Raw genomic sequence first — 24,573 nt, forward strand, 5'->3', positions numbered from 1 at the left:
TATACACACATGAAAATTTGGTATTTAATAGAAGTGACATTTCAATCCACGGGGGAAGTTTTGCGGAAAATTGATCTCTTCGCAAATTTTGTTGGTTTCATTTTTTATATATTAATATTTCTACATTACTATTTTTATATAATATAGATGACAGTGTCTGTTACATTAACCTTCTACATTTAATAGAATACACAAATCTCAGTTTCCCAATCATTTTCTTAACCTTAAGATGTGTGATATGTATGTATTAAACCTTTATAACTAAGAAATTTCAGGAGCTTAATCATGTCAGCTTTAAAGCAACTTTGTAGCCATTTATTTTGAACTTCTGAGTTAGGTACTTTTTTCCTTAGACCATAGCTTTGTCTTTCTTGAATCTCTTTTCTTTCCCCTAGACTCTAAAGTGACCATTTGGGGCAGGGATGAAGTGTCCAGAAAGACTGCATAGGATGAGATGTTTACCAGTCCTCATATTACCCAAAAAGATTTTTATTTTGCCCTCAGTTTTGATTAATAGTTTATCTGAGTATAGAATTATAAGCTAAAACAACTGTTCTGCATATTTTGAAGACATCTCTCCTTTTTCTCTAGAACCAAGTGTTATTACTGACAACTCTAATGGCAGTTTGATCTTTATTTCTTGATGACAACCATTCTCCCAAACCCTGAAAGCTTCTAATATCTTCTCTTTATACTTAGTATTCTGAAATTTCATAAAGATGTATCTAAGTGGGTTGTTTTTTTCTTTTTCTTTTTCTTTCTTCTTTCCTTTTTTTTTTTTTTTTTTGGTTCTTTCATTTCTGGTTACTTTGGTAGTCATAGCCCAAAGATCTGTGGGTTTTTTTCCAGTCTAAGGCATCTATGTCTCTATCTATACCTACCTATATAGTTATTATCATTCATTCTCTCCTTTCTCTCTTCTCTGTCTTGGGTAAATATCCACCACCTAGACTATGTTCTGTATCTCATGCCTTTTAAAATACTTTCTATATCTTTTCTGTTTTTATTCCACGTGTTGAGAGATATCCTTACCTTTCTCTTCTATGCTTTCTTTGAGTTTCAAAAAATATTTCAGCAACCTTTATTTTAATTTTGAAGAATTTTCTTTAAATTCTTTCATAGCATCAGGTTACATGTGAGGGATGTAAGGTGTACTACAATGTCTGTTTTCTACAAGGTCTGTCTTCTTTTTCCTATGAAACTTTGTTTCAGCTCACACTGAGTGTTCTCTTTGTCTTTTTTTTTCATTGTAATATTTTCTCAAACATCAGAGGCTATTTATCCACGATAGTTAAGTTCTAGATTTCTTAACATAGATAGTATGTTCTGGTTTCCTCTGTTTGCAGGCTTCATCCTGAGGTGTGTGGGTCAGGAGAGCACAGGCTGGCTGTTCCTTGCACCGATGCAAGAGGAAAGGGCTGTGCATCATATACCATTTTCCTGGACAGGAACTCAGGCCAACTGTTACTTTTTAAGATTTTTTTTTGCATTATTGTTCATGAAGAATATTATTCTGTGGTTTTCTTTTTATGTGATGGCTTTTTCTGGTATTGGTAACAGGGTAATTCTGGTTTCATAGAATAAGTTGAGAAGTGTTTCCTCTTCTATTTTCTTGAAGACTTTGTGCCAAATTGGTGGGGTTTTTTGTTGTTTTGTTTTGTTTTGTCTTTTTTCAAATGTTAGGTAGGATTCACCAGTAAGGCAAAATGGGCCTGGAATTTTCTTTTTGGGAAGTTTCTAAACTATTAATTCAATGTGTTTAGTAAATATAAACTTATTGTGTTACCTATTTCTACTTAAGTGAATTTTGGCAGTGTTTCAAGAAATTTAGCCATTTGTATAATTTGTTGAGTTTACCAGTATAAAGTTTATTTCCTAATTAGCATTTTAATATTCATGCAATCTGCAGTGATTACCATTTCTGAAATTGGTAAATTGTGTCCTTTTTCTTTGATCATTATGACTAAAGATTGATCAATTTTATTGATTTTTTTCAAAGAATCATTTTTTAGTTTCATTGATTTTTCTCTGCTGTTTTTCTATTTTCCGCTCCCATTTTACTACTCCATTTTCTCTACTTTCTGTTTAATTTTTTTCTAGTTTTTTAAAACAAAAACTTAGGGCAATAAGTTTACACATTTCTGCTTTTCTAATATAAACATTTTTATGCTATAAAATTCCCTTTAAGCACTGTTTTAGCTGCATCTTACAAATTTTGATATGCCATGTTTTCTTTTTCATTCAGTTCAAAGGATTTTCTAATTTGCCTTGTGATTTCTTCTCTGATCCATGGTTTATTTAGAAATACGTTGTCTAGTTTCCAAATTTGTGGAGATTTTTCAGAGCTCTTTCTGCCATTATTTCTAATTTAATTCATTGTTGTAAGAGAAAATAACTTTTAGGATTTAAATCCTTTTAAGAATGTACTGAAATTTGTTTTATGGCTCAGAATATCATCTCCTTTGAAAGATACTCTGTGTGTACTTGAAAATAATGTGTGTTCTGCTGCTGTTTGGTGGAATGTATGTAATGCCAATTATTTAAGTTGATCAATCAATATTTAAGTTCAACTCTTCAATATTCTACTGATTTTTTAATCAATTAATGAGAGACTGATGTTAGAATCTCCAACTATAATTGTGGACTTTTCTTTTTATCAGTTTTTGTTTTATGTACTTTGAAGTTCTGCCATAGGAACACAGACATTTAGGATTATGTCGTCTTGATGAACCAACTTCATCATTATGAAATGTTACTTTTTATCCCTGGTAATATGCCAACTGCTTTTTGCAAAAATATTTCTGAAAGTCTTGGAATCTCTCATTTTTCTTCCTTTCTCACCATGTTAAGAATTTACTATCTTTTGGACTTTTGTGTGGTCATTTCAAATACAGGAAGGAAATGTGTTTTGCCATCCATCTTGATCTTGAAGTAGAAGAACCCCTAAACTAAACTTTTAAGACAATTCCTTTATTCGGCAATGTATTTCTTTGGCTACTTTGGCTGTAGGATAAGGGATTGTTTCAGAGAAGCTTAAGGGGATTTTATGGAAATATGAGTCAGGGTTATAGAATAACTGGGTCCTTATGAGGTGAACCCAGAGGGATATTTTGGATCCAAAATAGTACTGGGAATTCAAGAGGAGTCTATAAATGTGATCTCTGATGCATGCCTGATATGTTTTTCTTTCTAGCTTGTTCATTCCTTCCTCTCTATGAATCCTTTTTTCTATCTCATTGTTTCTGCTTCTTCATAACATTAGATTGCCTTGGTCAAACTACTTAACCTCCCTATGCCTTGGTCTCTGGGAGTAATAACAACTCTTCCCAGGCTTATTGTGAGGATCACTCAAAACACAGAATAACACACAGTGTTAATTTAATATGTCTTACCCATTATTATTTGGCCTGAAATAAAATCTGGCTAAGAGATGTAATATTTATGACAAGCTGTCTATATACCCATTCCATTGTTCATTAGGTGTACAAAGTTCCATTATATTGCTCCATTTTTCTTATATAAGGTCATGTGATAACTTTCTTTTTGAATTTAGCATCAGGGAAAAGATTAGCTCTCTTGAAGAACTGATATGCATCCTTTCATCAGGTATTGAGAATTCTCTAGTCCATCACATCTCCCTTTTTGCCTAGTCTGTCCAAAAGTTCAGAGTGAAATTTAATGATTCTTCAGGGGGACTGTATTAACTCTGGTGGGGAGCATATTTTGATTCTTCTTTATTTGCCTTTCATTTTTCTATATATAATCTGACAGCTATGTAATATAAAATGTTAACTTTGTTTCTTCAATCCTCTCTAGAAAGAAAGTTAACAAGAAATAGCATTATTTTATGTAAGTCAGGAGAATCTTAAAGGAGAATGAAACTGCTTTCAAAGAACTCTGAGTCTAGAGCAGGGTCCTTTCCTTATGGCAATTCACAGCAAGAAAGACATTTTACATTGCAATTCAGTACATGTACCTATATCTTTCACATATGTATGTATATGAAATGAAATTTAAAAGCACTAATACTCAAAAGGTTCTCTTTATAAACATTATCTCAATTAATCCTCATAACCATTCCATGAGCCAGGCCCTATTATCATTATCCTTATTTTTTTTATATGAGAAAACTGAGGTACAGAAAGGTGAAGTAACTTGGCCAAAGTTGACTAGTTACTTTGTTAGTAAGCATAAAGCTGGGGTTTGAGTCCAGAGAGTTTGGTTTTAGAACCCACACTCTATTTCATTACATCTGGTAGCCTCCTCTGTGCAATGCACCCTTTTCTAATTCTGTTTTACTATACTTTCTTTCATATTTTAAATGCTGGTCATGATCCCCAAACTGATGGGTCATGATCACTTCCCACTAATGGACCAAAATCTTAGATTTTTAAATATTAATCAAGAAGAAAAAAAACCCCACGTGTACACGATTGTCAATGGTTATTAAGAGAGTTCAAGCAGGTGCTCTGAACTCTACCATGTGAGTGAGGATGGATCAAAGGAGGCCTCACAGAGCACGAAACAGTTAAGCTGGGGCTGGTAGAGAAGTTTACAAGTACACAAGGCATGGGAAAAGGAGAAGGGCATTTCAGGCAGAGCACATGTATAAGGGGTAAAATATCCCCATTCATCAGATGCCCCAACACCTGTGAGCCAAGCACCGTATGAGTACTGCAGATGCACATGTGAGCTAAGTGGCCATGGCTCCATACATACATAAAATACACACTATATACATTTATTTATAAACATATGTGTATTTATAAACACACACTTCCCAGCACAGAGTACGGAGTATTTAAAATGATCTCAGAGATTCATCCCAACACAAAATTTTGAAAGTTTCCAAATAATATAATTAAAAATAATTTAAAAATATCTCCTACAAATTTATATATTCAATTAAATAGACCAATATATGCATTGTGGGAGTCCCAGGAAGAGAAGAGAGGGGGGGAAATTTAAAGTAGGAAAATTAAATTTAAGTAGGAAAATTTAAAGAGATCCACAGTGAGACACATTATAATCAAATTCCCAAAGGCAAAGGCAAAGAGTAAATCTTTAAAGCAGCAATAAAAAAGCAACTCATCATATACACAGGATCCTTAATAAGTTTTTTAAGCAGATTTCTCACTAGAAACTTTGGAGGCCAGAAAGCAGGATCTTATATATTCAAAATGCTAAAAGAAAATAACTGCCAACCAATAATCCTACAACTGGCAAAACTGTCCTTCTAAAGTGAGGAAGAAACTAAGAATATTCACAGATAAACAAAAGCTGAGGAACTTTATTTCTATTGGACCTGCCCTGCAAGAAATGCTAAAAGGATTCCTGCAGGTTGAAATAAAAGGGCACTAGACAGTAACCTGAAGTCATATGAAGAAATAAAAGTCTCAGTAAAGGTAGACACATGGTCAATTATAGAAGCTAATATTTTTGTAACAATAGATGGTAACTTCACATTTTGTTTTCTATATAATTTAGGATATAGCTTTAAAAAATAATTATTAATGTATATGTTGAAGCAAAGGATATCTGGGAAATCTCTATACCTTCCCCTCAGTTTTGCTGTGAGCCTAAGAAAATAAAGTCTTTCAATAACAAGATGATTAGTTTATGTTTTTTGGACACAAAATGTATAAAGATGTAGTTTTTCAACATCAACAATCAAAAGAGGTAGGAATGCGGCTCTGAAGAGGCAAAGTTTTCGTATGTTAATGAAGATAAGCTGGTATAAATTCAAAACAGAAGCTATAATTTTAGGATGTCACATGTAAGCCCCATGGCAACCACAAAAAAAAATAGTTATAGAATATACACAAAAGGAAATGAGAAGGGAATTAAAACGTTTCACTACAAAAAAAAATCAACTAAACATAAAAGAATACAGTAATTCAGGAAAGGAGGAACAAAGAATCTATAAGGTACACAAAAAACAAATAGCAAATGACAGAAGTCCCTTCCTATTAGTAATTACTTTAAATGTAAGTGGATTAAACTCTCCAATCAAAGGACAGAGACGGGCAGAATAAATAAAAAAACATGATCTAACTATGTGCTGTATATAAGACACTCACTTTAGATCCAAAGACACAAAGAGGTTGAAAATGAAATGATGGGAAAAGATATTTCATGCAAACAGTAACACCAGAGAGTAGGGGTGGCTATACTAATGTCAAACAAAGTAGACTTGAAATTAAAAGTGCTATAAGAGACAAAAGAGGCCATAATATATTAATAACAGATTCACTATGTCAAGAAGATATAACTGTCATAAACATTTATGCACTTAATAAGAGACTGTCAAAATAAAGCAGAAATTGACAGTATTGAGGGGAGAAATAGACAGTTCTACAGTAAAACTGGAGATTTCAATACCTGACTCAGTAACAGACAGGACAACCAAACAGAAGACAAATAAGAAAACACAGGACTTGAACAACACAATAAACCAACTAGATGTAACAGATATATGCAGGACACTCTACCCAATAATGACAGAATGCACAGTCTCCTCAAGGGCACATAGGACATTTTCCAGGATTGACCATATATTAGGCCAAAAATTAAGTCTCAATAGATATCATATAAAATATCTTCTTTGGCCAAAACTAGATGAAGTTAGTAGTCATTAAGAGAGGGAAAACTGAAAAATTCACATATTTGTGGAAATTAAATACCACACTCTTATTCAACCAATGAATCAAAGAAGAAATCACAAAGGAAATTAGAAAATACTTAGAGATGAGTGAAAATGAAAACACAACATGGCAAAACTTATAGAATACAGTGAAAGCAGTGCTAAAGGGGAAATTTATAACTATAAATGCTTAAATTTATAAAAAAAAAGAATGATCTTTAAAAAATATTTTAAAACAAAAAGATCTCAAAGCAACACTCTAACCTTATAATTTAATGAATTAGAAACAGAACAAACGAAACCCAAATCTTGCAGAAGGACAAAAATAATAAAGATTAGGGCAGAGATAAATGAAATAGAGGATTAAAAAAGAATTCAAGAAACCAAAAGTTGGTTCTTAAAGTTGAGAAATCTTTAGCTAGATTGACTAACGAAAAAACAAAGACATATAAATAAAAAGAAATTAAAGACAAATAAAAAATAAATAAAAAGACAACTATAAAGTCATTAAAGAAGGCAACCAATGGAATAGGACAAAATAACCGCAAATCACATATCTAATGAAGGATAACATCCAGAATATAGAAGAATTACTAAAACTCAACAATAAAAAACAAACCACTCAATTCAAAAACAGAAATGATTTGAATAAACACTTCTCCAAAGAAGATATCCAAATGACCAACAAGCACATAAAAAGATGCTCAACCTCACTGATCACTGAAGAAGTGTAAATCAAGATCTCAGTGAGATATCCCTGATACTCACTATGATGGCTACTAGCATAAAAGCAGAAAATGATAAACGCTGGTGAAGATGTGAAGAAACTGGAACCCCTGTGCACTGTTGGTGAGAATGAAAAACAGTACAGCCACTGTGGTCGCAGAATGGTAGTTCTCAAAAAATTTAAAATACAGTTATCAAATTATTCAGTAATTCCACTCCTGGGTATATATGCAAAAGAATTGAGAACAGGGTCTTAAAGAGATATTTGTACATCCATATTCACAGTAACGTTATTTACAATAGGTAAAACACTGAAGCAACCCGTGTCTGGCAGATGAATGGATAAGCAAAATATGGTATAAACGTACACTGGAATATTATTCAGCCTTAAAAAGGAAGGAAGTTGTTAACAATGCTACAACATGGAAGAACCCTGAAGACCCTGCAAGCCCTAGGTAAGCAAAAGAGTGCTTGTGAGCCCATAACCCGATTTTGCTTTAAGTACCGAGATGACACTGTTTATTATAACACCTCTATTTTCCAACATAGAAAACAGAATAGGGGTATGGGTATGAGTCAGGGGGGTGATTTTTACAGAACTGCAGCAATATCAGCATTTTGAGGATTATGTTTTAACTATAACAGAGACTGGAACGGAGTCAAATTAGTCTCGGATATTCCCATACAAGCTTTTCTTTATATGGACAGAACACATTATCAGAAACAAAGCTCAGCGTAATAAAACCACCTTGCCCTACGAATCACGCGTGGTGTGGCTGTGTAATTGTTCACCTCACTTTTTAATTCCAACTGATTTAACCTCTGTGGTACCGGGGTGCTTGTCTCCTTTTATCACTTTGATCTTGCTTACTAAATTTCCCAAATGATTTCTAAACAGAGTGTTGTTGTGCACTTCCAGGTTTATCAGCTATTGTAGGAAGAGTCACATTCTCTGGCTATATTCTACACATTCCTAAAACAGTGGATTTATATATAAAGCAATCTTATCAATAGTAATAATAAGTTTAAGCAATTTACAAACATTTTAAAATACCGTTTGCAACAGCCCAGCAGGCTATACAAATTATGTTGTTTAGCACAGCATAAAACATTTCTGGAAAGTTTACTATAGGATGAAATTTTTAAAAAATTTCCCCTCATTGGTTACCATTCTTAAGTTTGAAATGCATCTCTTATTAAAAACTCTGTCTTCTAAACATGATGAAAATGACACCTAGTACAGAGTAAAACACATAACTGTATATATTTAAAGAAAAATGACAAATTAATATTACTACCTAAATCAACACAAAGTTAATGCAAAATATTTAGGTTATTTACATTAATAAATGTTTTAAAAGGCAAAGCAAAATGACCAATGACAGTTAAAGATAATTGCTAAAGTGGGAATTGCCTACATGTGTTTCATACAGAGAATCTGTTTTAACTTTCATATGAATTTCCTATTATTGTTATGGTCGCCAAATAGTTGTGGAAATCAAAGATTGGTGAAGTCAGGTAACCTGCAAAAAATTACACAGGTATTAAGTAGCAAAGCCAAATTTCCAGCTGAGGAAGAAATTATCTCCCCTGATAGCCAGAGCTGAAATGTCATGATTGCTATGCTTTTCCCTTATAAAGATTCTTTTAAGTCTATTTAGAGCTGATAAGTTTAAACACCATTTGTGAAAATAATATTTTAAAGCACACTTTTAAAGGACACAAAGACATAAATGCCTAAGAAATTGGCATGTCTGTGTTCTGTTGACATTTGAAATCTTTCCTCCTTTTGTATTTATTTAGATTTGGTTTTGGTGTAAATTTGAGATCCTTTTTGCATCTAGTAAACAATTTTTAAAAGTTCCTTTCAACTACATTTTTAAAAAATTCCCAAATTGTAAACTTTATTGATATCAATATTATTTTCTTAAAAAATATTATGATCAAAAAACTCTTTTCTTTCCTAGTTTCACATCTTAGAGATCTGCTGTAGAAGACGGTATCAGAGTGTAAATAAATAAATAAATAAAAATAAAAAGGAGTAGCATCTTTCCTCTGTTCTCATCTGTATTCTCTGCTATTGCTTATTTATATATATATATATATTCAGGAGAAAGTAGGAATAATTGTCTCTCCACTTCAGAACACCAAAATCCTGTCTCTTTTTCTTGAATGAGGAAGAAGATCTAAAAACCCAATTTGCTACCTAGAAGGAAAGAAGGTCTCTTCTCTTCTTTCCTTCTCTCTCCTGCCTTCTCCTGTTAGTCATGGAACCTTTTATTTGGTAGCTGGCATCTTCAGAAAGTTTAATTAGCAAACCTCTGTACAGAATTTAACTTATTATTTTAAAAGAGGAACAAAATGTTTTGAAGAGAAAACAAGGTGATATCACAAAATTACTCAAAAGTAAACAAGATTAATGAAGCAGAGGAAGAGCTCACCTAAAGGGGCCTAAATTCCCATAATGTTATCAAGGAATATTATAACCTGAATAAACATTTTCACCTTGTTACAGATATTTTGAGTGCCTGATCATGGTGCAAATCCTAATGCTAAATTTGCTCATAACAAGTATCTGTAGTTTGTAAAAGCACCTTTGGAAGACAATTTTGGAATATTTTCAAGATGGAAACCTAAGACTGGCAAAATGCTAATTTACTTTAACTGAGTAAGTATCATATAATTCAAAGACAGGAGAGAAAGGCTGTGCTGACCAAGTGACGCTCAGTAAACACCACCTGGTGATGCTGAAAGATATTCTGAAAGAAAGCAATATCTTACAGATATACACAATTTTGAACTAAATCTATCCTTCCATATAATAAAACTTGATTTCTGAAGCCGCAAATAATATTGAGCAGATTAACATTCTCTGTCCCTTGATAATTTTGCTTATTTGTATCCTCATATACATAGCTAAAGCTGTAAAAACTGCCCCCCAGAAAATTTTATTTGAATCTATAAATGACACTTTTATTACTTAGCTACTCAAAGCAATTATGATATGATAATAAGCGATACTTTTAAGTATCACTTTAATGCATTCTGATAATATAATACAGACTAAAAAAGCACAAAGTACAGAAATGCAACATACTTAATTTTTTAAAGATCAGTCAAATACTATCAGTGGACTATTCAACAGCTTATCTAAGAAAGTCAAATTATCAGTGTCAAATATATTGTACCTTAGTATAATACATTTAAAAAAATTAGGCACAGCAATCATCTGGTCACTTAAAAAGTAATGAATTGGGAGATTGGGATTGACGTACATACACTATTGATACTATGTATAACATAGATAACTAATGAGAACCTACTGTATAGCACAGGGAACTCTACTCAGTGCTCTGTGGTGACCTAAATGGGAAGGAAATCCAAAAAAGAGGGGATATATGTATACGTACGGCGGCTTCACCTTGCTGTACAGTAGAAGCTAACATGACATTGTATAGCAACTATACTCCAATAAACAATTTTTTAAAAAGTAAATACTAGAATTCCTTCTGTAAATGTGGATAATAAAAAACTCAGAAGCCCTTTGCCTTTGAGCCATTTTACCCCACTCCAAAGTAAAATGATCCCCGTCAATTGTATTAGCCCATTCCAGTACCAACTACTTTAGCTTGTCCTGCTCAATTACTCATTTAAATTTTATACTCTTACTTATAAACATAAAATACTTTTGAGGAATTAAACTTCCTCAATACAATGGTCAAACCAGCTATCTACAACACTGAACTAAAAATGTTGTAATCAAAGAATATTCATAGCACAATACCTATTTCACGGTGTTAACAATCTGACATCTATTCTTCACTCATTTATTCATTTAACATCTAGTTATTGAGCTCTGCCCAAGTGCCAGGTCCTGTTTAAGCCGTGAGGACACAGTGGCATACACACAGACACATTCCTGTTCCCGTGGAGCACCCATTCCACTAGGGATGAAGACAGTTGACATACAAATTCCCAGCGTAAGATGAGGACCAGATGACTGCAGAAATACACCTAGGTGATTTGACTGGGAATAAGTAAGTGTGTGTGTGTGTGTGTTGGGGGGGGGATCCTCGATTACGGGGTCAGGGAATAGCAGACTGAGGTCACATTCAAGGTGACACCTGCATGACAAGAAGTGTCAGCAATAAGACCACACTGAAAGCAGTGAGTGGTGGAGAGAATGGGGGATTAGGCCAGAGAGGTCAGCAAAGCCCACCACACACAGCTTTAGGCCATGATGAAATGCTTAGAGTTTATCATAAGAGCAATGAGAAGCTCTTGGAGGGTTTTAAATGAATGAGTGTCCCCATGATCTAATTTTTTTAAAGATCACTCTGGTGGCTGAATTTTGGTGGAATTCAAGGGGATATGAGAAGAGCAATTAGGAGACCCTTCCAGTGATCTTGGCAAGAGATGATGGTGACTACGCAACTATGAAAGGAAGTAGATGAACACAGGATATGATTTGGAGTGATATATGATAGGACATACTGATAGGTTAGATGGGGGAGTGGTGGTGAAGGCAAGGTGAAACTCAAGGCTGCCTTCATACCATTTACTGAACTGAAGGAAGAGTGGGGGAGGGATATTAGTAGGGGGAATAGGAGGGGTAGCAGAGGTAAAGCAAGAGTTGAGTGTGGGGCCATGTTAGCCTTGGAATGTCTATTAAAAATCCAAGTAAATATGTCAAGTTAGATATAAAAATTTGAAACTTAATGGAGAGGTCAAGGCTGGATTTAGAAATGTGATAGTCATCAGGTATTGCTTGTATTTAAAGCTATAAGACTAGATCCAGGTAGAGAGCGTAGCTGGAGTAGAGGGTCAAAGACCCACCCATAGGACAACCCACCACTGAGAGTTTGAAAACAGAAAACCAGGCAGCAAAGGAGACTGAAGGCAGCATAGTCAAAGAGTTTGGAGGAAAACCATAAAGCGTGGCATTCTGGAAATCACAAGCACAGAATGTTCAAAGAGAGTGCTCAACTCTATCAAATAATGTGAAGACATCAAGCAAGATGAGGACAGAAACATGACCATTAGATGTGATATAAAAAGGAGGACATCAGTCACAATAAACAGATTTCAGTGAGTTCTGGGTCTGGAAACCTATTTAGAGTCAATTGAGGTAAGAATGGGATATGGAAATACAGAGACAATGCTTACCAGAAGCATTGTAAACATACTGTAAAGGATAGAGAAAAATAGGGTAGAAATTGGAGGAGGATAAGAAGTCAAGGAAAATACTAGAGTAGATATGAATGCTAGAGAGATTGGTCCAATAGAAAAAGATAAACTGATGATGTAGCAAGAAAACATGTTTAACTGCTGGAGAAAGTCTTGGAACAACTAAGAGGGGATGGTATCCAGGGCACAAGTAGAGACATCATCCTTAGACAAGAACAGGAACTCTCCATGCATTGCAATAGGAGGGACACAGGGTGTGGATTTACATATTAGTAGGTTGGTATGTTTTGGAGTAGATGATGAAGGGTTACTCTGGGAGTAGATAAAGAGCACATCCATATTACAGGATATCAAAGATAGTGTACATGAATTATGTAAGTATAGATTTCTGTTATCATCTTAAGAAAGAATAAAGCAGTCTAGAGAGGAATTTGAGGTTACATCTTGGATATTGCTTTTGCCTGATTAAAAATTTGATTCACCAATTTCTCCCCTTTATATCCTTATATACTGAGGATCTGCAATGCACCAGTTTGATCATTTTATAATGCTAAGAGATAAGGAGGCAAACTCAAAACCTGTCTTTTTTGTCAAGTTTTTTCCAACATCTTGGTTTTCTCTGATTTTTTCCAGACCTCTAGGCTGCACCTCACATTATAATCAGCACTCATCCATTGCATATTTATTTCCTCCTTGTATTGTCTCAAATAGAGAAAAGGATGATACCAAGTATTTTACAAAAAAATAACATTGTTTCTCCTTCCCTGAAAAACCTAATATTAGATAGAAAGTAGGCACTTAATAAAAGCTTGCTGACCAATTTATCTTTTTTGAGTTGAATGGCTGATAAAAAGTTTTACACAGAAATTGCTTGGAATGTGCATAATTCCTCACGGCACCTGCTGGGTGTTGCTGAGAGATGCTGAAATCAGTTTTCTCCTTTGTGTGCTATTCAATTAGTTTGTTTGGGGCAAGGTCTAGAATGTATATCAATCAGAAGCATAAAAGGGATCCAAGTACAAGTTACCTTCCTACTAAAGTTTGTACCCACCATCTTGGGGGAAGAGCTCTGATATAAAAAAGTATTCAAGTGTAGGAAGCTTTAAGGAGAATTCAATAGTAAAGGTTGAGAATTACCCAGTGCTACTTGTGTTCTATAGCATAATAAGGACTTGAAATCAATTTGGGAATATCCTTAGTGAAAAAAATAATATTTCTAAGAGAACACTCATCAACATAGCCTATTTTGTCTTAGAATAATGTTTTCTTCAGTGCAGACAGAAAGCAGATTTTAAGTATATAAATGTCTGATTTGTTAAAGTATGTGAAGCATAAGTTTAATTCCAAATTTAATCCCTAATTCTTAAGCCAATTATAGCTGTCACTAAATATATCACTATATTTAAATCAGAAAGCAAATATCTCTCATATATATTTTTCTTTTAAGAAGGAATTATATCATTAGACAATATTGACTTTTAATTTTATCCTGCAGGTTACCATGGAAAGTTAATGAATTAGCAATTAGAATAGCATTTAAAAACCAAAGATCCCAGATATTACACTTGGCAGTCAATTGAACTCCAAGGAAGATAGTGATTACAGCTACTGTAAATTTTGTCACTCTATAAAATAAAGTAGCTACTGATAGAATGAACTGTTCCATTTTCCATGCTATATGTATATGACAACGTATATTGACAATTATCTAATGAAATATACTGAGACTTAGAATTTTAGACTATATAAAAACCTGCACCAAAACCATTAATAGGAATACCCTATCGGTGAGATCTCATAGCACTAGACAATATTAATAGAGATAATCTTTTAAAAGCATTTATTGTATAAAATTTTTTAATTGACTCCTTTAATGAATTCCATAAGATGCATGTGCATATATAAGATTCTGCTTTGTCAATACTTACATCTAAAAATCCAATAACAGAGCCAAGTCTACAGGTAAGAAGTATTAAACCTATTATAGCTATTATTCTAGGTTTCTATTTATTTCTCACTAACCTCATGGATTTTTATAATTTTTTCACTCAGACCAAAAATTAGGTTCTAACTAGCAATAAAATGGTAAAGTTTACATTGTTCTTTAAAAAAAAAAATCCAGACAATTTAGAATTATTTTTAAATTAACCAATAAACTATGATCCATTCATTCTTTTTGGGGGGTTCTTAATGGGAGAGAGAATATACATTAGTAAGGGACTGTTTTTTTCTAAATCACCAGGAAAAAAAGATATATGAAGCTTTCTCTTACAGCATTTTTTTCTCCCCCATGGAGGCAATATACCTTAAAATGGAAGTTAGTAATCAATTAATGACACAGACCTAACTAAAATATTGCAAATAGTATAATATCTTGGTAAATATGAGAATTTTGAAAGTCATAAAATTAAAGACTTTGGTATGTGTAAGATCAATAGACATGACATCACTAATATGAGCTTTAATTTTTAAATACCATGTTCCAATGAAAAAGTGGACTGCACAGGAAAACTGAAATTTCAATAATCAAGACAAAAGAAACAAACTTTATATTAAAGTAGCTTTAAGAGGTATATACTTACGCAGCAACCTCCTCTTTTGACAATCCTTTGAAATTCACCTCCAGATAATGATCTAAGTCGTCTTTTTCTTTGATCAACTGAGACCTAAATGAAATGGAAAGAAATAATAAAGCACTGCCTTATCGAGTTGAAAAGCTACCAAACATACAAAATGCTAACAGAAGAACAGAAATATTCAGGGCATAATATCATAGATAATAAATGTCCTGCAAAAGCTATAGAGTTAAGTTATTCATTGATAATTTCAAAATTTTAGTTTTCTTGAATGGAAAGAGGAAGGGAAGAATATGAAACTCAGTGTGAAAACAAGTAAAAAACCAACATATTAAAGTAGTCTGCATGCTTAAATAAATGGGATTTTCTCCTCCAAGCTTATAAGATCTTCCATTATACTGATGTTCTCTCACTTTTCAGCTACAGAAGTCATATTTTGAGGTAAGAATCTTGAACTAAGAATTCCTATTTGATACAAATGTGTTAAATTTATTGGTTGCAAACATTATAGAATTTTGCTCTGACATGCTGTTTGAGTGCTTTTTTTAAATCACACATAAAACTCAAATTATTGTTAAAAATTCAAGGTGAAAGGGATTTTAAGAAGACTTTAATGAGAAATAAATTACACATGAAGTGTATTCATTCTTCATACCCCTTGCACCTTTAAAAATAAGCAGACTGTTAACATCTCACGACAACAGGAGTATGGGATACACAAATATCTTTTTATTCAGAAGCTAATATAGAATGTGGATACAAAACTTTGCCTTAAACGATTATAATAAAAATGTTTTCAATAAAATGAACAAAAAATTTTTTTCTTTAAAATCTATCTTAGTCTAGGGATGTGAGACTAGGGGCTGTTTTTACTCAGGTTGAAAAGAAAATGTAATCTCAATTATTACAAAAGATAGGAAGACGAAGCTAACTTTTCAGATTTTGTAAATATTTCACATTATTCAAAAGGAAAATGGAAAATAAGAATGTACATACTGGAATTATGCATCAAAGTATTTGAAAATAAAATTACAATTTTCTACATTTCTATTATACAATTTTCACAATTTTCAATTCTATTACAAAAGAACTGTGATGGTAGTTTAGCTGAATGTATTTATTTTGGCCCCGGGGCTTTGGTCTTTGCCAGAAATACTAAAAATAAGGTATGGTCTTTCTCAGAACAAAGTAGTCTCATAATACTTTGATCGTTATGCCTTGTAGGAATTGAAGGTATGCATAAACAAATCAAACCTACATATGCAAATTATTTATATTGATAAATAATATGTGCATTAATAAAAATCAATAACACTATAAGTGGAAATTTCTAAATAACACAATCTTAGTTAATATTCACACTTATGATAAAATACATCAAGTTCCTGCCTAGCAGTTTTTTGGCCGCAGCTGAAAAATCCTTAAGCTCAGCAGCGATTCACAGGCAGTTGGCAGGTTGATGATGCATTTTCAAGTCCCAGGATCACTTCAGGAGCTAAATCTGCCTGCAAATTTACACTGGTAGTAAGACTGTGTTGTCCTTCCTCCAAAACAGAGATCAGGGCTTGGGACCTTGTGGTTTAGATGCCATACACCTTTCATGCCTAAAGCTTCTGCTTTCAATTCTCCACATGTTTTTTAAAAAGGAAATGTATTTCCAAAGCTTTACAGGAAGCACGATATAAATGGTAATAGGAAATAAAATGATCAAATGAGCACTAGCCTGCTAAATAAATATATTCTTAATCTTTGAATGAGGTCCATCAAGCCTTCCGAAACAGAAAATTTGAATATTTTGAATATAACAATATACTTTTGCCTTTAAACAATTTTGTTTTCTGAGATATGCTATTGACATTTCTTACTGCAAGAAATTCATTCTGTAGGATAAAAAAATGAAAACCAGGGTCACGTACCTTGGAATTGTTCTGGGGGAGCATGGCAGCTTCTGTCTGGCTAAGGCTGTAAGCTTTGGGCGTGTCATGGGCAGTGGGGGCAGGGTGGTCATTTTGGACTAACAGAAAAAAACAAACAGAAATTGTATTTTAAAGAATAAATCATTCAAAGAAACTTTTAAGACATTATTAGAGATCCGCAGTCAGTTGTCTGAGCTGAGAATGCCTCTGTGTGTAAATCTATAGCTCTGTTATTCAGGCATGAAGCTCAGAGAATGAATTCTTCAGGTTGCTTCTCTCATTATTTTCTTCTACTATCTGCCTTTTGGCCAATTTATTACTTATCTGCATCTCCATCACAAAGTGGAAAAGGAGACAATCTTATAAATGCATTGAATATTCAGACGATTAGGAGCTTTGGTATGGGTTTTGTTAGCGGACCTGGTTGCAATTAAAAAGTGAAGATTTTTAGGACAGTTATGGATTTCAAATATTCATGCTTTTCTCACCTGTTACAATCAATAATTAAAAATTGTTCATACTTTTCTGTTTTCTAAAAACTTACTCACAATAAAGGCTTTCTTTTAGAAGTGATATATGCTAAAAACAATTCTCAACAAGGAGACAGCTGCCCTGAGAGAACACATAGCTACAATAGTGTACAAATCACTTCAAAATGTAGTGGTTTAATCATACCAAAAAGAATAAAATACCTAGGTACAAACCTACCTAAGGAGGCAAAAGACCTGTACTCTGAAACCTATAAGATGCTAATGAAAGAAGTTGAAGACAGCACAAACAGATGGAAAGATATACCGTGTTCTTGGAATGGAAGAATAAATAGTTAAAATGACCATACTATCCATGGCAATCTACAGATTTAATGCAATCCCTATCGAATTACCAATGGCATTTTTAACAGAACTGGAACAAAAAGTTTTAGAATTTGTATGGAAAAACAAAAGACCCCAAACAGCCAAAACAATCTTGAGAAAGAAGAATGGAGCCGGAAGAATCACACTCCCTGACTTCATACTATACTACAAAGCTACGGTAATCAAAACAGTATGGTACTGGCACAAAAACAGACACAAAGATCAATGGAATAGGATAGAAAGCCCAGAAATAAATCCACACACTTATGGTCAATTCATCTACGATGAAGGAGGCAAAAACATACAATGGAGAAAAGACAGTCTCTTCAATAAGTTGCGCTGGGAAAACTGGACAGTTGCTTGTAAAAGAATGAAATTATTACATTCTCTAACACCATACACAAAATTAAACTCAAAATGGATTAAAGACCTAAATGTAAGACCAGATACTATAAAATACCTAGAGGAAAACATAGGCAGAACACTCTTTGACATAAATCGCAGCAATATTTTTTTGAATCTGTCTCCCAAAGTAATGGAAACAAAAGCAAAAATAAACAAATGGGACCTAATTAAACTTAAAAGCTTTTGCACAACAAAGGAAAGCATAATCACTTTGCTGTATACTTGAAACATTATAAATCAACTATACTTCAATTAAAACAATGTAGTCATTTAAGAAAGATTGTTTAAAACAACAATCAATGTATTATCTTTCACTTTATGTGGGTCAGGAATTAGGAGAAGGCACAATGGGGATGGCTTTCCCCTACTCCATTTTGACTGGAGGCTCTGCTGGGAAGACTCAGAACCTTGGGGATAACTCAGCGGTGGGAAATAGGAATTATCTGTAAGGTCTTCACTCATATACCTGGTGCTTGATGCTATTAGCTAGTACCTCAGCTAGGGCTATCTGTCAGAACACATACATGTGACCTCTTCATCTGGCTTGGGCTTCCTCTCAGCATGGCAGCCTCAGACTTCTTAAGTGGCAACTCAGGGCTCCAAAGGCAAACACCCAAAGAAAAGCCAGGTGGAAGCTGTATGTCCTTCTAGGGCCTGTCTTTAGAAGTCACACAACATCACTTCCACTGTGAAAAATAGGCCTGTCCAGATTTAAGACCAACGAAGTAGACCCACCTATTGATGGGAAAGCATCAAAGTCACATTGTAAGAGGAAGATGTGGGATGGAAGATATTGTTGTGGCCATCTCTGGGAAATGCAATGTGCAATAGTGGAAAAAGTAAGTGAGCAATAATGAAGGTAGATCTATAAAATCATGTTATCTAAACCTTACTCCAAAGAGGAAGAAGTGTAGACATGATGTTGACTTCAAATGGAAAAACTGTCACATGTTGCAAGCACTTTCAGATGCAAAAGAACCCACCCTTCTACTGTTGGAGAGGCATCCAAAAGGCTAGAGCCTCTTGATTCCACCACCACTATGTCCACCAGTTTTGACCTCTACCATTAGTCCCACAAGCAACTGAAAGACTTGTTTCAGGTTTTAAATCACTTACCTCCATTTTTTACTATCTGCATAACCTAGGGTAAATTATCATCAATCTGGGCCGTAAATATATTCAACAGATATTCGTTAAGCTACTACTTGGTGCCAGGTACTGTTCAAGTGCTGAAGATGCAGCAGCGAACAAAAAGACAAAAATCTTTACCCTCACAGAATTTTACATTATAAGGTGGGTGTGGTGGTGAAACAGAAAATATGCAAATATGTAAAATACATAGAAGATCAGTTGATGATAGGATCTATAGCTAAAAATCAAGCAGGGAACTAGAAAGCACCCAGTGCTCACCAGTAGCCAAGGGATGAATAATAACAGAAAAAGATGAAGTCAGAGAAGTTAAGGAGAAATTTGGTGGTGTTCTGATGGTATAGGGTCTTAAATGTTACTGTAAAAACTGTGACTTTTACCCTGATTGAAGGATTTTGAGCCCAGAAGTGACACGGTCTGACTTCTACCTTGAAAGCATTACTCTGGCTTCTCTTTTGGACTTAGACTATAGGGGGCAGAAGGGAAGACAGCAGAGGCCAGTTGGAGGTTGCTGTGAAATCTGGGTGACAGAGAATGGTGGTTGAGGTAGAGGTGGAGGGACGTGGTCACACCCAAGGTAGCATCACCTGTGGCCAGCAGAGAAAAAATATTCCTCTAGTGCTACAAAACCATGGAGGGGTGGACGGAGAGTGGAAAAGCAAGGAGACTTGAGGGAAAATCTTTCGAAATTCAGTGTAGAAATAGGCAGTCCTGTGTTTCTGAAAAAAAGATTATTACCCTGGCCTGAAAATAATTATTTGCATAATTAAAGAGAATATTCTAATGGAGATCAGTGTCAGGATATAATAGAATCCTAATATTACCCAGATTATCAGTGCATGATATAATCCATGAAACATAAAGTCAGCTTATTTTTATATAGTTATAGCTTTAAAGCACTCAGTCTAAACAGCAAGTGTTAGTCCTCTCCTCCAAAACAAACATTAGAAACATAATGTATTATACTCCATAACTTCATAATAATATAGTGACTTACTCTTGTATTTTAAAAAAAATCTATTTTTTATGATTAGATGTTATAACAACTCATTGAGTTACTTGGATAACCAGAACTTAACTAAATGGCAACATTATATAGAACATGTGGTAAGAAGTTAAAGCTAACACAGGATTAGACCAAACCTGCCTCTTGTGAGTGTACTTCAGAGAAGCTGCGAAGACTCTATGTTTCAGAGTCCTCCACTGTTATGGAGCAAATCTGGGCCATCTCAGTTCTTAACTCGGACCTGTCTGTCCCCAGATGATTTGGAAAGGGAAAGAAACAATGCCTGTGCTTGCTTCAGTCTAGACATTACTTCCCTGACAAATTAAGACTCTGAGAGCCCCCACTTTGCTTATGAAGGGCACTGGGCAGGGGTGATCTCTGCATAATTGCAGGTACCTCTGAAGGGTTCCCCAAGGAGCTTCGAAATGAGAAAAAAGTACTTGTAACTTCTCCAAAAACTAGGAAGACCCAGCTACTTGCACTCAGATAGAGGCACCAAACCCCAGAAGTTCTGTTCCATCTCACATATGCCATCAAGGTGTTTATAACCTGTGATATAAAATTTATCCTTACTGATGTTTACTTGGGTTAGACTATTTTTGCTAGAAAATATAAGCATCTAATGAAATCTTATGCAAATGTTATACGTGGACAGGAACACGTCTTGCTTGTCACGCAGATCAACGCGATTTTTTTTTTTCCAAAATCTGAGTCAACGTTTCCAACCATTAAAGTTTCAGCTGCCAGTTCCTTCATTTTGCTCTCCTCTGATCTGAGAACATTAGCAGCAGGAACACCTTTACTCTTAAATTTAGTTTAATGTAAGTACTGCAAGCCCTGCTGGCAAGCCTCAAGGCACAACTCTGAATGGGGGGTGGTCAGAGCTGAATGATAAAGTGGAAAAAAAGTTATTAACTGCGTGGTGGAAAAAAAATCCCTCAACCAATATATGTTGAAAGTTTAAGCTCAGAGTTAGGGTGGAAATTGACAGGCTCTCTCACTGCTCTAAACCCCACATCTTCCCTGGCCATTGGGAAAGGGGGTTTTGTTTTTCACCATCGATACATCGCCATATAAAGGTATTTTGTTTTACACAATAGGTAATGGGTAAACTGAATTTTATGACACACATAATATTTGAAATATATCAAATACATAAAGGGATCCCGTAACAAATTATTTTCGTATCTAAGTAATCACCATCTCTTTTATGTTTTATCAATTCTGCTGAATTTTCTTAAGGTAGGAAATAGCTGCATTCTAGCATATAGAAGCAGCCAAGGAGAAAATAAGTGAGAAAAAAATGCAAGCATGCTTAGGGGCCTGTCATTTCAGGCTGAAGTTACACCTGTGGAGTGAAGCAAGTCTTTTGTTCTTTATCAATATGACTTGTATCATTTTCCTTGTTTGGATCAGTGTTCCCAGCTCCTAGGTGGGTTCCAACCCGGAGGAATGGGACTAGTGCTGGCAGTGACTGATCTAGGCCTGCAGCAGAAATGGAACCCAGCATCCTTAACAATGACACTCCATCAGGGTTCTCCTAGCTCAGCACCACAGAGGAAATCACACAAGGTGGGTGCTACTGCAGGAAGGGGAATGGTTCAGGTTCAGGTACATAAGGGAGGATAATGAGAGGTACTTCTCTGGCTGGTACCAAAATGAGCTTAGCCCCAGGAGGTCAGGGTGAAGCAGTCTGTTAGGGGCCCCAGAGGCAGCTCCCCCAGTGCTACCAAATGGGCAGTCTACTCGGGGCACCACAGGTGCTGAGATGCAGATCAAAAGGCTGCCTTAAGCCATTCCACTGCTGGGATTCAGAAGAGATTTGGTGGATTCTTTGATCTCCTGGTTGGCTCCTGTATCACAGTTATGGTCTGTAAGTTTGGCCTCCACATGCAAAGACAAATGAGAATGGAGAAATACAGGATGAAAGTTTTGAGAGGGGTGGGTCAGGCTGAATGTGTCCCATGGCATGAGTTTCAATTTCTGGCCCCCAAGTCAAATTCTTCAAAGAGTAACCCTCTTGCTCATGATCCCCATAGATACCTTTATCAGGAAACACAAAGGGAGGGGAGGCCTAGAGTTGTATAGACAGAGGCTACCTGGGGAGTAACTATGTCTGAGGTTGACTACTGCCTCCAGAATTCAGTCACTTTGGGGTAAAAGCTGAAATGTGAGAAATAAAACCAATAAACCACAACAAGCAAGTGTATCATGTGTCATCAAGAGAGTTCAAAATAAATATGATTTTACTATCATCAATCAAATCATTGATAAGAATTGGAACTTTTCATATTATCACCACAAGCTCTTTTACTATGAAAGTTAAAGAAAACTATAGAGAAATGTCAATAATTTGCTCCTGAAAAGAGTAAAAAAAAAAAAATCACATAAAATAAAGAGTCAGTAAACGTTTATCCCTTGTATCATAATTTTTGGATACTTCTAGCATTCTATGATAGGTAATTAGGTTGTCAAATAAATAGAAATCACACATTTCCTACTAACTAATATTTATTGATGGTTAAATCAAAATTTAAAGCAGGAGAAGTGTTTGAAGGCAGGCCATGTTTCATTCAACTTACATTCGGAGATGACTGTTGCAGGTCTCTCCAGGCTTTCAAATTTCAGCCTGAAAATTTGGAAGCAAAGAATAATAGCAAAGGAAAGAAGAGAAGAAGTTAAAAATTAGTCAATAGAATAACTCCCCTCCCTGCTCCAAATCATGGAATAAGATTTATTCATACAACAAAAACCACGTACTTATTATGCAGTTAAACTTAAAAAAAAAATCCCACTGGGATAGCTGACATCATGTCAGTGATTAAAGATGAAAACCATAAAAAAATCCCAAAGTTTTGCTCCTATGGGAGAAACTAATCACTAATTCAATAAAATGCCAATACATCTGAAGTATGTATATGTATTGATATATTCTTATACAAATGTGACATCAGGGATAATCTGATCTCTCAAAAGATGGGGTCATCTACCAAAATCGAGGGCATCTCAGTTTCCTTGTGAACCTTGCGGTTCTAAACAGGACTAACTGATTTATTCCTGCTCCTATTTATTTTTTCCATTGCCCTCACAGGGTGAACCTGGCGGCGGCGAGAAGAGCGCCTTTCTCTGCTCCTCCTTCTATGCATTTCTTGAGGTAAATGGTGAGGGCCCCGGCTCAGGAAGCTTGAGTCCCTAGACTAACTGAGGAAGGTCTGTCAGGGTCAGGGGAGGGACTGCCTGGAAGAACAACCCGTCTCTTCTAGGAGTCTGTCACGAACCTCGATGGACTGGCCCTGGGGAACAACTGTGGTTTTCCGTTCCGCCTGTGTCCCCCACAGGTGGCAGGTGCTGGCGCCGGCGCTGCCCTCTCCTCCCGCGGTCGTTCCTACACCCTACGGAGCAGGCGCAGAGAGAGGACGCGAGAACGTCTCCAGGGATACAGAGGGGGCGGGGCGGAAGCGCGGGGGGGCGGGGTTATGCCAAACCGGGATTCGGGACTGGGGCAGCTTCCAGGCTCGCAGGGCACGGGGGCGGAGCCTAGAGGAGGCGCAGCCTGTGGGGACAGAGCCTCCAGAGCGCTGTGCGTGGCCTCCAGACCCACCACGCTTTTCCCGCCTGACAGCTCTCAGAAGTTAGACTTCTTTCAGAAGTTAGTTCACCTAACCCAAGGGCCTCTATTTTGCCGCCTTGAATCATTTCCTTCACGGCACTGCATTTTCAATATTTTGTAACATTTCCCTGTCGTCCACAGATTGATGGGAAAACGCTCAGATTGGGAATCAAGACCCCCGAGACCCGAAGTCACTTTATCCTGCTGGATAAGTTCTTCCTTAGCCTCTGTTGCGGTCAGAACCACTTTTCCAACCCCACGCAAACACCTTTCCCAATCCTGTCTCCAGAAGGAGAATCCAGTTTGGGGTTGTGGTGAGCTAAAAACCCAAGGTCTCTTCCATAGACTCTCCCTGCGTCCTGTATTTGTGTATATATATTTTAAAATTTCCCCTGAAACTCAGGATTTTATATTTACACCCACTTAATGTCAGCCTGTTAATCCCAGGCATGCTTCCATCCCTTCTCTCACATGTAAATGTAAGGAAGTGAGTTTCCTAGC

The 24,573-nt window shown here is 35.5% G+C and overlaps 1 protein-coding gene across 1 annotated transcript in view; it reads right to left on the bottom strand.

Annotated features, from left to right (window-relative positions):
• TTC29 (tetratricopeptide repeat domain 29) overlaps positions 1-23,855 on the bottom strand; it is a 242,620-nt gene extending 218,765 nt beyond the window's left edge. The window contains exons 1-4 of the mRNA XM_057728186.1: positions 23,799-23,855; positions 23,045-23,091; positions 17,049-17,146; positions 15,139-15,222 (exon numbers count right to left, since the gene is read on the bottom strand). Coding sequence (XP_057584169.1) covers positions 15,139-15,222; positions 17,049-17,140 — 176 coding nt within the window. The 5' untranslated portion in view covers positions 17,141-17,146; positions 23,045-23,091; positions 23,799-23,855. The remainder of the gene's footprint in view (positions 1-15,138; positions 15,223-17,048; positions 17,147-23,044; positions 23,092-23,798) is intronic.
• Between the last annotated feature and the right edge of the window lie 718 nt (positions 23,856-24,573).

The sequence above is a fragment of the Hippopotamus amphibius genome, chromosome 3 (assembly GCF_030028045.1).
Source record: "Hippopotamus amphibius kiboko isolate mHipAmp2 chromosome 3, mHipAmp2.hap2, whole genome shotgun sequence".
NCBI lineage: Eukaryota > Metazoa > Chordata > Mammalia > Artiodactyla > Hippopotamidae > Hippopotamus > Hippopotamus amphibius.